At 59.0% G+C, this 13,688-nt stretch overlaps 1 protein-coding gene across 1 annotated transcript; it reads left to right on the top strand.

Annotated features, from left to right (window-relative positions):
* Nucleotides 1-1,517: 1,517 nt before the first annotated feature.
* On the top strand, nt 1,518-9,983 carry SOX10 (SRY-box transcription factor 10; the record flags this gene model as incomplete). The annotated part of the gene is made up of 3 exons (XM_079714447.1): nt 1,518-1,951; nt 6,604-6,872; nt 9,280-9,983. The coding sequence occupies 3 exons, from the start codon at nt 1,518-1,520 to the stop codon at nt 9,981-9,983; spliced, it is 1,407 nt and encodes a 468-aa protein (XP_079570573.1).
* Between the last annotated feature and the right edge of the window lie 3,705 nt (nt 9,984-13,688).

The following is a 13,688-nucleotide window of genomic DNA, read 5'->3' as shown; positions in this document are numbered from 1 at the left end:
GGGTGCCAGGAAGTGGGGCCCCAGAGCCTTTCAGACCTACTCGGAGAGTACCCCCGCCCAGCTCACGCCCAGCCTCCTGCACGTTAGTCCTGTCTCTCTACCTTGAGCCAGCCCAGCCCTTGCGGTGCTGGGTGTCCAGTGAGAGGGGACCAGGGGTCAAGCTGGGGCATCTGCACTGGGCAGGGGGTGTGCAGTTTCTCCCCGCCTCACCAGGTATGGACCTGCAATCTTCCTCTCTTTCTGTTTAAGGTGAGAAAGAGAGGGCAGCCCCGGTGCGGGCAGGAGGTGGGGTGAGACAGGCTGGCACTCAACGAGAGGTCTTAAGTGAAGCGACACAGGCCAGTGCCCCACATGTGACAGAGGCTTCACCTGCCTTCTCCTCATTCCTCCCCAGTCCTCTGCCAACTGCCCATCCCTCCACCTGAGGGAGAGGTGGGGGGTCCCAGTTGAGCCCAATTTTCCTTCAAGCTACAGATTGTGACCCTGCCCACCTGCATCCATTGGCTTTCCCGGCCTGACCACCCCACTCCTACACCTCCCAGGATGGGCCTGGGGCAGCAGCGCAGGGAGCGGGCGTTGTGGGGGGGGGCCTGGCGGAGGAGCCCTGAGTGTTGGGGATGAAGGAAAGCGCTGGAGGCTCCACCTTCTGCCCTTCCCTCCCTCCCCTCCCCCTCCCCCTCTCCCCCTCCTTCCTTCCCCAGCCCTCGGCAGCAGCTCAGCGCTCAGTCAGTCTCAGGCTGTCCGGCCAGGGTGGTTGGTGGTGAGGATTCAGGCTCCGTCCTGACAAGGCCGTGGCCTGAAGCTCAGGGCCCCCAGCCCCTCCCTCCCAGCCCACCAGCGTCCCCCACCCAGCCCCGAGCTGGACCGCACACCTTGGGACACGGTTTTCCACTTCCTAAGGACGAGTCCCAGACTGGAGGAGAGGTCCGAGGTGAGTGAGTGCGCAGCCCGCTCCTCCCTTCCGGGGCCCAGGCCTGGGACCCTGCGGTGGGGCATGGGGTGGCGAGAGGCTGACACCCGCATCTGCCCCCCACCCAGCTCCTCCAGGCACCGTCGGGGCAGGCGGAAGGGAAGAAGGAAAGGTGAGAGAAAAGGTGGGAAATTCCAGGAGCCAGGATTAGAGCAGAATAAAGAGTCCGTTTTTCTTCCTTTCCATCAACAAACCTCCACCCAAGAGGAGGTTTAAAAAAAAAACAAAACCCAAACCCACCCACACCAAGAGACGGTTGGGACCAGGTGGCGGGAAGACACGGAGGCGGGAGCTAGGAGGCCGGCCGAGCCAGGGTCTGGCATGTGCGCGGGGCCCAGGGTCTGCGGTGGGTTTAGGGGGAGCCGGGCAGACGCCACCTCGGGGCTGTGCCTGCGTCGCGTCCCGCGCCGCGCCGCGCCGCCGTCGGGGCTGCGCACACGCCTCCCATCGCACCCGCCTTCCCGTCCAGGTGGGCGTTGGACTCTTCGCGAGGACCCCGGCGGCGGGCCCCGGGGAGGCGGCCGAAGCGGCGGCGGCCGGGGGCGACATGGCGGAGGAGCAGGACCTGTCCGAGGTGGAGCTGAGCCCCGTGGGCTCCGAGGAGCCGCGCTGCCTGTCCCCGGGGAGCGCGCCCTCTCTGGGGCCCGACGGCGGCGGTGGAGGCGGCGGAGCGGGCCTGCGAGCCAGCCCGGGGCCCGGCGAGCTGGGCAAGGTCAAGAAGGAGCAGCAGGACGGCGAGGCGGACGATGACAAGTTCCCCGTGTGCATCCGCGAGGCCGTCAGCCAGGTGCTCAGCGGCTACGACTGGACGCTGGTGCCCATGCCCGTGCGCGTCAACGGCGCCAGCAAGAGCAAACCGCACGTCAAGCGGCCCATGAACGCCTTCATGGTGTGGGCGCAGGCAGCGCGCAGGAAGCTGGCGGACCAGTACCCGCACCTGCATAACGCCGAGCTCAGCAAGACGCTGGGCAAGCTCTGGAGGTGAGCGCCCCGACCCGCCTCCGGGGAGCTCCCGCGGGCCCTCTACCTGCGGGTGGATTCGGGCTGGACGGGCACTGCCTGAGCCTTTCTCCTGGGGCAGCCACCGCCTTGATGGTGGGACTGGAAGGCCAGCGGGGTGCATCGGACCCGCCCTTCCCCCAGTACCCCTTTGTGGTTGCGCTCGCTCGGATCTCCAGCGGCCTAGGCCCGGCTCCCCAGCCGGGGCAGCGGGCTGGAAGGCGCCCCCTCGCGGTTGGAATTCTGTCGGTGGCAGGCGCTCGGGCCTGGGTTTCTTGGGGCCAGAGTGAAGGCGGAAGGGAGGGAAGGTTGGTGGAGGACTCCACACCACAGGGCTCCACTAACCCCTTCCACAGGCAAGCCACTCAAGGGTGCCACTGCCGCCGGTCAGGGGGATTCGGGGGAAACGCTTGGGAAAGAACTGAAGGCCAGGCTGGAGAGGCAGGGAAACTGAGGCAGCCAGGTGGAGGGCTGGGGTAGTGAGATGGTGGGGGGGGGGGGTGCAGACAAGGAATTCAGATCCGGGTCTTTAAAAGGGTGAGGGATGGAGAACTGCTGAGGACAAATCGGCCACTGCAGGATCTTGTCCTACCCCAGCTGCCTTCTCTGTGCCCTTCTGACCACCCTTCCTTCAGGCCGGGGGCTTCTTCTTCCCCCAGGGAAGGGGACACATGGAAAGAAGCCTCCCCCTCCCACCCGGCCCCAGAGCTGCCAGGCCCGTCTCTTCCCCTCCCTCTCTCTCCCAGTCCAGGCGCCATCTTCTTTTCCAGGGCCCCACCCAGAAGTGAGTAACCTCCTACCCCTCCAGCCCTAGACCTGAGAGCCCTGGCCAGGAGGAAACGTTGGTGCCTTGCCTACCCAGGGTCCCTCAGAGTCCCAGGTTCTCTGGAAGCAGCCCAAGCCTCTGGGGAAAACATCCCTCGAGGAGGAAGTCGGCCTCACCTCAGGTCTGGGGCTTAGGCTGGCCCCTTGGGAATATGTTGTTGACCAGGGCAACCCCGCCCCCCAAGAAGTCCTGGGCAGCTCAGAACGAGAGCAGGGGCTCCAGAAGATGTGCGTCTGCAGAGGTTACCTGATTCCCCACTGGACTGCCCAAGAGATAGGCCAGAGAGGCAAAGGGACCACCAAGGCCATGTAACGGCTTGTGGCAGAGCCAGGGCCAGAACCGAGGTCTCCTGACTCTTCGGCCATGGTCTTCCCACACACCATCCTTGGTGACAGAAGTGGGTCACGCCTCCACTCTAAGACACGGTCAGGAGGTGGTGAGGGTGAGGGCAGAGGAGAGCAGGAGCGAGGAACATCTGAGCTGCAGAAAGTTTGGGCTTTGTCAGAGGGGCCTGCCACCCTCCTGCTGCTGCCCTCCCCTTGCCGGCCCCAGCACAGTGCAGATTGGCCTAGAAGGCCAAAGGCTTAAGGTGGTGGAAGGAGCGGGAGGGCCCCCAAGAGACCTAGAGGAATTCCCGTCCAGCCCCCTGGCCCCGTCCTTGGCCATGTGTTTGCTAAAGGCCTGGTGCTCCTTCCCGTCCTGCTCTCAGCGCTCTGCTCACCCCAGCAGGCGCTGGGCTCAGTGGCCAACCTGCTGCATGGACTCAGAGGGTCTAACTCTGCCCAGGAGCAGAGGTCAAACCTAGCTCCTCTGCCCAAGGTCCATCCACACTGTGGCAGGGCTCAGCCAGGCCAGTACCCTTGGTGCCATGGGACAGAGAAGAGCAAGTGAGAGACAGACAACCAGGAGGGAGACAGGCAGACAAAACAGGCCCTGGGGACCACAAGCAGACCACAGTGTGAGCCCAGTGAGGGCATCAAAGCAAGGATGGACACCCTGCTTCTCCCCCATGCCATTGCCAAGGATTTAAAATTGGACCCTCCATTGTCCCTGTCTGTCCCTGTCTGTCCCTCTTCCCTTAGCCCAGAACTCCAGGCATGGGCTCCCTCAGAAGGACTTGTTCCTGGCCGCCACTCAAGCTGTGCGCACAGGGGCCCAGGGTGCCCCCCAGGGGCCAACCTGGGGTGGGGCAATCAGGAAAGCAGGCACTGCTTACTCAGGACCCAACCCCAGACAATGGCAAGGATCAAAGGCTACGCCAACAGGGGGCGGGCTACCTAGATCCTGGGTGGGGGCCCCAGGAAACATCTGTATATGCGCTGGGCTGGCCAGTCTCTCCAGGGGCTCCTCCTGAAATCCCCCCGCCCCCAGCCCAGGCTCATGACTCCCAGGCTGTCAGGAAGGGGTATGGTTATCTGGGCAGAACTGGAAATCAGGGGCCCTATACCTGAGAAGAGAAAGACATGCATACAGACTGTGTCGGGTGCTGGAAGGGGGTTGGGGTCAGACACACCAGCGTCCAGGTCCTGGCTCCTAAATGGCTGGGGGAGCGCCGACAGTCACGCTAACCTTCGGTGCCCGCCTGGGAAAGGACTCTTAGATGTTGTTCACGTGGTGCTGGGGGTATATAGGTTGACCTGCCTGGAGAGAATAATTACAGTAGGCTGGAGCCTCTCCCGACTCCCAGGTCCCTTCCCTGACAGAAGCAGGTGAAGTGGCAGCCAGTGCCCCACCGTGGAAGCCCCCCAGATGGGGTTCCAGTTTGGGTGGGGAACCAGCCTACCCCCTCCCCATCCCTATTCCAGACCTTGGAGACCCAGAGATGAAGTGAAGTGCAGATGAGTATGAGGTTTGTAGTTAGAGCTGTGGTGACTGAGGGCTGGCGCTGGAGTCAAGATTAAGTTTGGGATTGGATTTACGTGGTGGGGCAGGGCGGGTTTGGGGTCAGGAGAGAGCCTGAACAGAGCCGAGATTGAAGGTCTGGGTGCGGCTGGGTGGTTTGGGGGTGAGTAACCTCACCTTTAGCCTCAACCTTTAGCGTTGGGCTAAAGCTGGCCATCCCCCCACCCCCGCCCCCGGGTTAGTTTTCTGTCGAGGTTAGGGTACTGCTGGGAACTAGCATGGGAGGTGCCAATGGGATGCAGTGTTGGAATCTTCCCTCTCTTCTGGCCTGTGCCCTGGCTCCATGCCCCCTGCCATTTTCTTGCTGATTCACATCCGGTTGCCAGCTGAACAGAGGGCACAGGGAAAGTTTGGGGTGGGAGAGGGAGTGCAGTGTCCCCAGACATCCTGGGAGCCTCTGTGCCGGGGCCACAGCTGGCTGAGGCGCCCTCACATGCAGCTTCTTCTCCCCTCACCACACACACACCATTGGGCCTGCCCGACCTACTCCCCTGGGCTGGCTGGGGTGGGGGGGTGGGCACAGCTGGGGTGAAAAAGGCTGCATCCCACTCCCTCACTCCTGAGGCCTTGGTCTGGGGTCTCCATCCCATCACTCAGCTAGAGGGACCCTTGGAAAGTGAAAGTTGCACTAGGGCTGGGCCGGGTGGCCTAGGGGGAGGGCAGCCAGGAGAGGCTAAGCTGCAGAGGAATGCCGCTGCCCGCTAGGAGGTGCCTGGTATGACCACCCCCTCCCATCCTGGGCAGGGAGGGCTCAGCCTTCTGCTGACTGGGTGAAGAGGGCGCCCACTGCGGGGGGCGGGGGGGGCGGGCAGCTGGAGAGAGAGGCCCTTTGGGCCAAAGGACAGAGCTGCTCCCCCAGAGTCCCTTATGTCTCAGAGTCAGTCTGTGTTCCTTCCCCTGAGCCCCTCTTTGAGGTACCCCATCCTGCCCTCACCCTGGAGCAGCCAAGCCCTGAACTCCCCCCACCCCAGCCCTGGCCTGAGGCTGGAGTACCGCTGCTTGAAGCGGGCAGGGGTACTGTCTTCAGGGGCTGCCTTCCATTGGCTGGGCTTGGACTGGGGAGAAGGTCTGTCTGCCCCTGTCCAGGGTCTCAGAAGAGAGTCTAGCTTCCTTTACCCTCTGTCACCGCCCTGGACAAGGAGATCTGATCTCCCCCAGGAGGCAGTGGCCCCTACACAGTAAGGGACACTCATATCCTGCCCCCTAGGCCCCACCACACTGAGATTCACAAAAATCCGGATTCTAGAGTTGAGGGGTTCAATGCCAGGTCCTCCTGTCCACCCACCGCACAAGCAGCATTAGAACTGCACCTGTTTCTCAAGGTGCCAGTCCCCCATTCCCAGGTCTGGTGCACAGCGCTTCACAGCCATTATCTTGGCCAATCCCACACCTGGTGAAGTAGGTATTATCATCCCCGTTTTATAGGTGAAGAAACTAAGGCTCAGAGAAGTGACTTGCCCATGGTCACACAGCTAGTAAGTAGCAGACACTGGGCTCTTCCCCCTCACCATGCTGCTTCTGTTTGCACACCTCCAGTCCCAGGGAGCTCACCCCCTAACAAGGCAGCCAGCTCCACTTGCAGACAGCTTTGACGATGAGAAGGATTTTCCCTTCCTTGAACTGAAGGAAGCTCTATGCCTCTTGTAAGCTCTATTCTAACTCCATCCTCAGGGGCTGCCAGGAGCAGCAAGCTGATTCCTTTCTCAGACTCCAGCCCCCGAGAGATTTGGGGCAGAGACCACTGCCCTCTGAGGCTGTGGTGCCTTGGGCTCACATCCTCCAGTCCATAAATCAAACGGCACAGCCCCCTGCCCGCTGGGCTCCCCATCCCGGGGCCTCATTTCTTCCAGGGCAGACGCTCATGATGTCTCCCCCTCTGCTGCCTCCCCCAACCACCCCACCCCAGGCTGCTGAACGAGAGTGACAAGCGCCCCTTCATTGAGGAGGCCGAGCGGCTCCGGATGCAGCACAAGAAGGATCACCCAGATTACAAGTACCAGCCGCGGAGGCGGAAGAATGGGAAGGCGGCCCAGGGAGAGTCAGAGTGCCCAGGCGGGGAGGCCGAGCAGGGCAGTGCTGCTGCCATCCAGGCCCACTACAAGAGCGCCCACCTGGACCACCGGCACCCGGGCGAGGGCTCCCCGATGTCAGATGGAAACCCTGAGCACCCCTCGGGTGAGCACGGAGCTGGGAGCTTGGGTTGGGGGAGGCTGGGTGGTGGGGAGAGGCAAAGGCTGGATGGCTTGAGACCCGAGGCTCTGGGAAGGGCTGGCCGGGCTGGGTGGTTGCCCAGCTGGGGTGCAGGGGCCCAGAGGGAGCTCAGTGGGGACTCAGGTGTCAGGGGAGGCGGCTGGGCAAGAGGGCTCTGACCAGGACTGATAGAAGGGGCACTGCTTTGGGGTGAAGAGACCAGTTAAGGAGGCCATGGAGGCCAGTGGGGGAGTTACACCAAAGGAAAGTGGGACAGGACGATTCTGAGAAATGGGAGAGCAGATGAAGGGGAGATCACTGCCTCTTTCCCACCTCCCAGTCTGATGGGGGAGACACGGCATGTGACATTGAGCACGTGCCATGGATGAGCCAGACACAGGGTATCTATCCTGTTTCCTTCTCATTAATGATAATAACAGCTAACATTTATTGAGTACCTACTGTGTGCCAGGCACACATTCAACCACTCTAAACTGTGATGAGGCAGTCACACTGCCCGGGGTCAGACCTCAGCTGTGGCAAATTACTCTCATTTTACAGAGAGAAAACTCTACAGAAAACTGAGAGTAACTTGCCATACAGCTGAGGTCTAAGCCCAGGTGGTTTGGCTCCAGGGCCTCTGCTGGCACCACAGCTACCTCACTTGTGTTCATAGCATACAAAACACCGTGCTTGGGGTCAGGCACGTTGGCAAGTCTCAGTGAGCAGAGCTCTGCCTTCAGAAGACACGCTCCGAGTACTCCTTTGTGCCAGACCTGGAAGCAGACACCAGGCACACAAACGAGAAGCCATGGTCCCTGGCCTCAGGAGCCCACTCTAGAGGGATGAAAACAACTGAATTAAGTACAGGATGAAACAAGTGCACACAAAGCCCATGAGCGGGCATGACCTCTAGGGAGGAGTCATCGACCTGTCCGCCCAGTCGGTCTCCAAAAACACCCAGCTACCCACCAGACTCTGGTCAAGGAAAGCTTCCAGAAGGAGGCCATGTCTGAGCTGCTTGGTATCACCTTTGTTTTACTAATAAGGAAACTGATGAGAAGATAGGGCGTCTGCCCAGGGTCACACAGTAAGTGACAGAGCCAGGATTCAAACTCAAAGTCTAGACACTCTGGCCGGCACAGGACTCAGCATTGCCTCTGGTCTGATGGAGGCACAGGCCTGCCCTTAAGGAGCGTCTGGTTCCCGAGACCATGAACATGTTCTCTCTCCAGTGGGATCCTCAGTCCAGCCATTCCGCCCTCACACTCCTTCGGAGATTCAGGGACACAGACACACCAGAAGACCTTGGACCTTGTACAGAACAACCAGTTCACTGTATTACTGTGGGCCTGGGCTTTCTGTTCCCCTTCAACAGCTCAGTTACTCCTCAGTGAGACCTTCCCCACGTCCCCAGGGCAGGGTGAGCAGCTTCCTGCGCTGGTCCCCTGAGCCCTTCACACATCCCCTCATCACAGCACTTCGGATGCTGCCCTCTAGCCATGTGTGGGTCCCTGGATCTCCCCCAAGACTAGGAGCTTGTGCAGACAAGGACCCATTTGATTTACGTTTGTATCCCCTACGCCTGGCACAGTGCCTGGCACTTAGCAGTGCCCCCTAAGTGTTTGCTGAATGAATATGTGAATGAGCAAATGGACAGACAAAGGAACGGGGTAGAGCAGGTCACTTATCTCATTGCTCTCCTGAACAGGCAGGGAGAAAGCTGGAGGAACAATGGGACAGCGCAGTGTGTGATGGGAGTTGAGAGCATGGTCGGGGGCACTGGGTCACAGGGAAGGTTTCCTTGAATAAGGGACACTTGAGGTGGCCTTGGGAGGATGGAGGGGGTTGGAGGTGACACATCGCTGTTCAGGGCCCAGGGCTGGAGGAGGCCCAGGCAAGCCAGCAAAAGCGATGAGGGCGGGAGAGGTCAGCAGAGGGAGCGGCCAGCAGAGGCTGAGTGTGCTTAAGAGAGAACAGGCGAGCCCAGACCTACAGGCCAGACCCCATCGGGCTCAACAGTTAAGGAACAATGGGAGCAGGGAGGGAAGCTGACTTCAGCTGGTGTGAGGAAGGAAGAACTTTCCAATGGGAAGGGCTTCACAAAATGAAGCAGGCCTCTCCAGGAGGTGGGTGACGTGGGAGTCCTATTTTGGTAGGAGACAGGACTCATTCCTAAGATTGGGGAACTTCATAAATAACTGGAGATCAACCCAAGATCATTACATAATTACATGCCACCTTGGGCTGCCCAAACATGTAAAACTTACAGGGTCATGCAGTGACCAGTCCTCAGCCTCTGGAGGCATCTTGTCTGAAAGTGAACCATCAGAATCCAGCAGCCTCTGACCTCGGTTCCTGCTTCCTCTCTCTCTGTCTCCCTCCCCCGCAGGCCAGAGCCATGGCCCGCCCACCCCTCCAACCACCCCAAAGACAGAGCTGCAGTCGGGCAAGGCAGACCCCAAGCGGGATGGGCGCTCCATGGGGGAGGGCGGGAAGCCTCACATCGACTTCGGCAACGTGGACATCGGTGAGATCAGCCACGAGGTAATGTCCAACATGGAGACCTTTGATGTGGCTGAGTTGGACCAGTACCTGCCGCCCAACGGGCACCCGGGCCATGTGGGCAGCTACTCGGCAGCTGGCTATGGGCTGGGCAGCGCCCTGGCTGTGGCCAGTGGACACTCTGCCTGGATCTCCAAGCCTCCAGGTGTGGCTCTGCCCACGGTCTCGCCACCTGGTGTGGATGCCAAAGCCCAGGTGAAGACGGAGACCGCGGGGCCCCAGGGGCCCCCGCACTACACTGACCAGCCGTCCACCTCGCAGATCGCCTACACCTCCCTCAGTCTGCCCCACTATGGCTCCGCCTTCCCCTCCATCTCCCGCCCCCAGTTTGACTACTCTGACCATCAGCCCTCAGGACCCTATTATGGCCATTCAGGCCAGACCTCTGGCCTCTACTCGGCCTTCTCCTACATGGGGCCCTCACAGCGGCCCCTCTACACGGCCATCTCTGACCCCAGCCCCTCAGGGCCCCAGTCCCACAGCCCCACACACTGGGAGCAGCCAGTATATACGACGCTGTCCCGGCCTTAAAGAAGGCCCTGTCACCACCACCCTCGCCCTGCCCCTTCCCCCAGCCCTCGCGCCCTGTTCCTCGCCCATCTCAGGCCCGGTGGCGGCTGTGGAGGCAGCTGCAGAGGCTGACAGCTGAGGGAAGGCCTTCTGTCTGGCCCACTGCCTTTGATGACCCCACCCCGTCCTATCCAGACTCCAGCCCAGGCACAGCCCTGGGCTACTCGGCTGGGCAGAGGAGAAGGAGGTTGCTTGTTGCCCCAGACTGAAAAATGAGGGGCTGCACCTTCCCCCCAGAAATGACCCTCGATCCCAGGATCTGAGCAGGCCCCGCTCACCCTCCTCTGGGAGGAGGGAAAGCATCCAGGGTCGGATGGGAATTGGAGGCCTTGCCACTCCTGTGCCCATGTTTCCTCTTTCGTGGGCAGTAAGGGGACTGACATAACCCGTGCCACCTGCGCCATGTGCCTAAGAGCAAGGCCAGCCAGAGACCTGCGGCAGTGCCTGCAGCAGGCCCCGTCTGCCCCTCGGGGGCTGAGGACAGTTCTGAACAGCCTCGAGGGAGGGGGGTGGGGCGGGGCTCAGAGGGAGGTCTCCTCAACCCTTCAGTGCCCCCTCCCCTCCTGAACACAGGAAGGGATTGGCACAGAGGCCCCCAGGTCCAATTTCATGCCAGTAACCTCACTCTTTGTCTAACGGAGAAAGAGGACCCAGGTCCTACTCCACTACAAGCTCCCAGACCTTGAGGCACATCCCAGGAGATGAGGAGGCAGGGACCCCAGGAAAGGATTCGGAGACAATTCACAGAGCCTTCCTCCCGGCTCCCCGCCAACTCCCTCTCCCCTCACCAGGCTCTGTGGCCCCTGCTCTGTCAGCCCCAACTCCTTGGGCTTCCCAGAGTTATAGGCTGCTCAGGCCCAAACCCTCGGCTCCAGGGGGAGACCCAGGGCCCAGCACCCGGGTTGCTGGCAGCAGGCTGAAGACACTAAACTCCTGACATGTACATTCTGCCCTGGCCTTTTGCCCTTTGCCTCCCAATGGTATTTGAATAAAGTATGTAGCTCTGTTCTGCCCCTATTTTCCTGTTCTGCAGCCCCCCAATCCACATGTAACTCATTACTGCCCCCCTCTTATTTATCTCAGTAGCTCCCTCTCCCCCTTCCCCTCTGCTAGGTACTCTAGCCCCTATTAACTCTGCATTAAGCATTCTACATAATAAAATTAAAGGTTCCGGTTACCTGCTTGGTGGGCCTGACCTGGCCTGTCTCTTGGTCTCTTATCCCTGTACCTGTGCTTTTTCAAACACTTTCTGAAAGGAGCTAGGGGTAGAATGCAAAGAACAGACAATCCAAAGGTCTCCTCTCTCCCAGTGCAGCAGGTTAGGACAACTGGCATCGCAGTGGGGTCAGTGTGTGCTCAGAACTGAGGCCTCAGATGGGAGCTCTGCCCCCAGCGCCAGCTGTGCCCACACTGCAGGTGGGCCACTTGCTGACCCAGCTGGAACTCAGCGAGAGCGCCTTCCAAGCAGCCCTTTCTTGCCCAGCAGAGAGGGGGCCTTGCAAAAAATTCAAGGAACAAGTATTTGAAAGGTAGATCAGGCCTCACGTCTTGCTGTCTGCAGTCAGCAGGCCTGGTCCTTTAGGATGGGTGGATGGGCCTTCTCTCACTGTACCCTCCACTTGCCACCTCCCCCAATAACACACGCGCGCACGCGCACACACACACGCGCACACACACACACACTTGTCCAACACCAGGATCTAGCCGCGTCCTCGTAGCAGCTGCCTGTGTCTAAGTGTGAACCAGGATGGCAGACGAGCCGTCTAATCCTTCAGCGTTTCCTCCCCAAAAGCTCTTTCCTCAACGGAATTCCAACCTGCACTCTGGCGCCAGGAGCTCCTCCACCTCAGGGACAGGGAAACCTCTTCCCCGTGCTCCACTGACAGACACCTCCAATGGCTGTAAGTCCTTCCTTACACTCAGCTCATAGCAACAGTAATAGCTACCATGTACTGGGTGCTCCCTGGCCAAGTGCTTTATATCCTTCAGGCCTATGAGGGAGTGGGTCCAATCGTTATCCCCATTTCCCAGATGGGGACCTGACACTTTGAGAGGTGGGTGCTAAGAAGTGCTGGTGCAGGTTTTGAAGCCAGCTGACTCCAAAGCTCGCGCTCTTAACCATCTTTTCCACCTGCCCTACTTCCGCTTGTAATCTGAAGCAATGATGCTTTCACGGCTCCAGACCAGCATCCCCAGATCTTGTATCTATTTCTTCTGTCTGTGGGCTCCAGCCCCTCACCTCCTAGTCAGGACCTTGGGCGGGGTAGGGGGCACCTCCCGAGTGGCCAGACTACCATCTAGAAGCTACGTCATGCAAGCTCTTCAGGCCACCTCGCCAAAACCGCTGGCTCCCATGAAGCAGAGTGGTAACTACGAACCCCTGCTCTTGTAGATAAAACCTGCGGCCAAGTCAGACCACCTGTATACAAGTGGTTTTCTAGTGTTTTGTTGATGTTGTGCTGTAGATAAATGCAGGATTTTATATTGATCTTTAACAGATTTCATCTTGTTGCATCTGACCATTTCCCCACCTATATTAAATCCTTCAGAATTCTGAATCCAACTTACAGTTTTCCTGAGCTTTATGTCTGAAACTGAAATATCCTCATTCAGGTCATTAATGAAAAAAGGTTGGAATGCAGAGGGACATGCCCTGTGTACACCACTAAAAACCTCTCCATCCGTTCTGTTAACTCTACTCTTAGGGAAAAGACTGTCCAATCAATTCTGAATCTAATTTTATCACCTTGAAGTACATGCTTCTCCATCATAGCTGCACAGAAAGACTGCCTGATGCCTTGTTAAAATCAAGGTTCACTGTATCTGTGGCATTCTTCCAACCTACCAGCCCAGTAACCATTGAAAAAAGAAAATTTGGTTCACTTGGTGATATTCTTAGAAACCTTATGCTAGCTCCAGGATCCTTTTATTATCCAAGTGTTTTCAAATATGCAATAGCCTATTCTAGAATTTTGTTAGGGATCAATCAGTACCAACCTAATGTGCTCATAATTCTTACAACCCACCCTTTCCCTCTACTGACAAGCAGTACATTAGTCCATTTCTAGTCTGTTCAGTATTTCCAGTCTTCTCCTGTGCTCAGTGGGATTGTGGACATGGAGCTGGCAGGGCAGGTGGGAGGGGCTACATCAAGAAGATGAAATCACCACCTCCAGGACCTTGTGAGGCTCACTGGAAAGTCACTGGGGATACGGGAGAAGGGGAAATGGCCCAAAAGAACAAATAACCCGACAGAAGTCGGGAGACCTGGCTTGTGCTCATGCCTTAGACCTGAGATTCTGGATGAGCTCAGGCCTCAGTAAAGTAGTGGCTCCACATGTAAACAGAGAAGGGACAGGTGTATCTGGAGAGGGTTGAGGAGACTATGCCCTGGCCTGGCCAGCTGAGCAGGAAGGGGCTGACTCCGTGAAAGCGTAGCAGAATGGGAAGGGGGAAATGGGAGGAAACACACCCCTTTCTCCAACTCCTCTACACCCTATCCCCTAAGGGTTAACCCCCTCCCTCTCCCAGCCGCTTCTCTCCTCCTCCACCCAAGCCCCATCTCCCTTTAATCACATCTGATACTGAGCGGCCCAGCAGGAACAAAGAGACCATTTAGAGAAACGGGGCCAAGAAAGTGACCCCCGCACTCTGGGGCGGCCGCCT

Source organism: Hyperoodon ampullatus (genome assembly GCF_949752795.1).
Source record: "Hyperoodon ampullatus genome assembly, chromosome: 11".
NCBI classification, from domain to species: domain Eukaryota; kingdom Metazoa; phylum Chordata; class Mammalia; order Artiodactyla; family Ziphiidae; genus Hyperoodon; species Hyperoodon ampullatus.
This window is presented reverse-complemented; position numbering and strand designations above follow the sequence as displayed.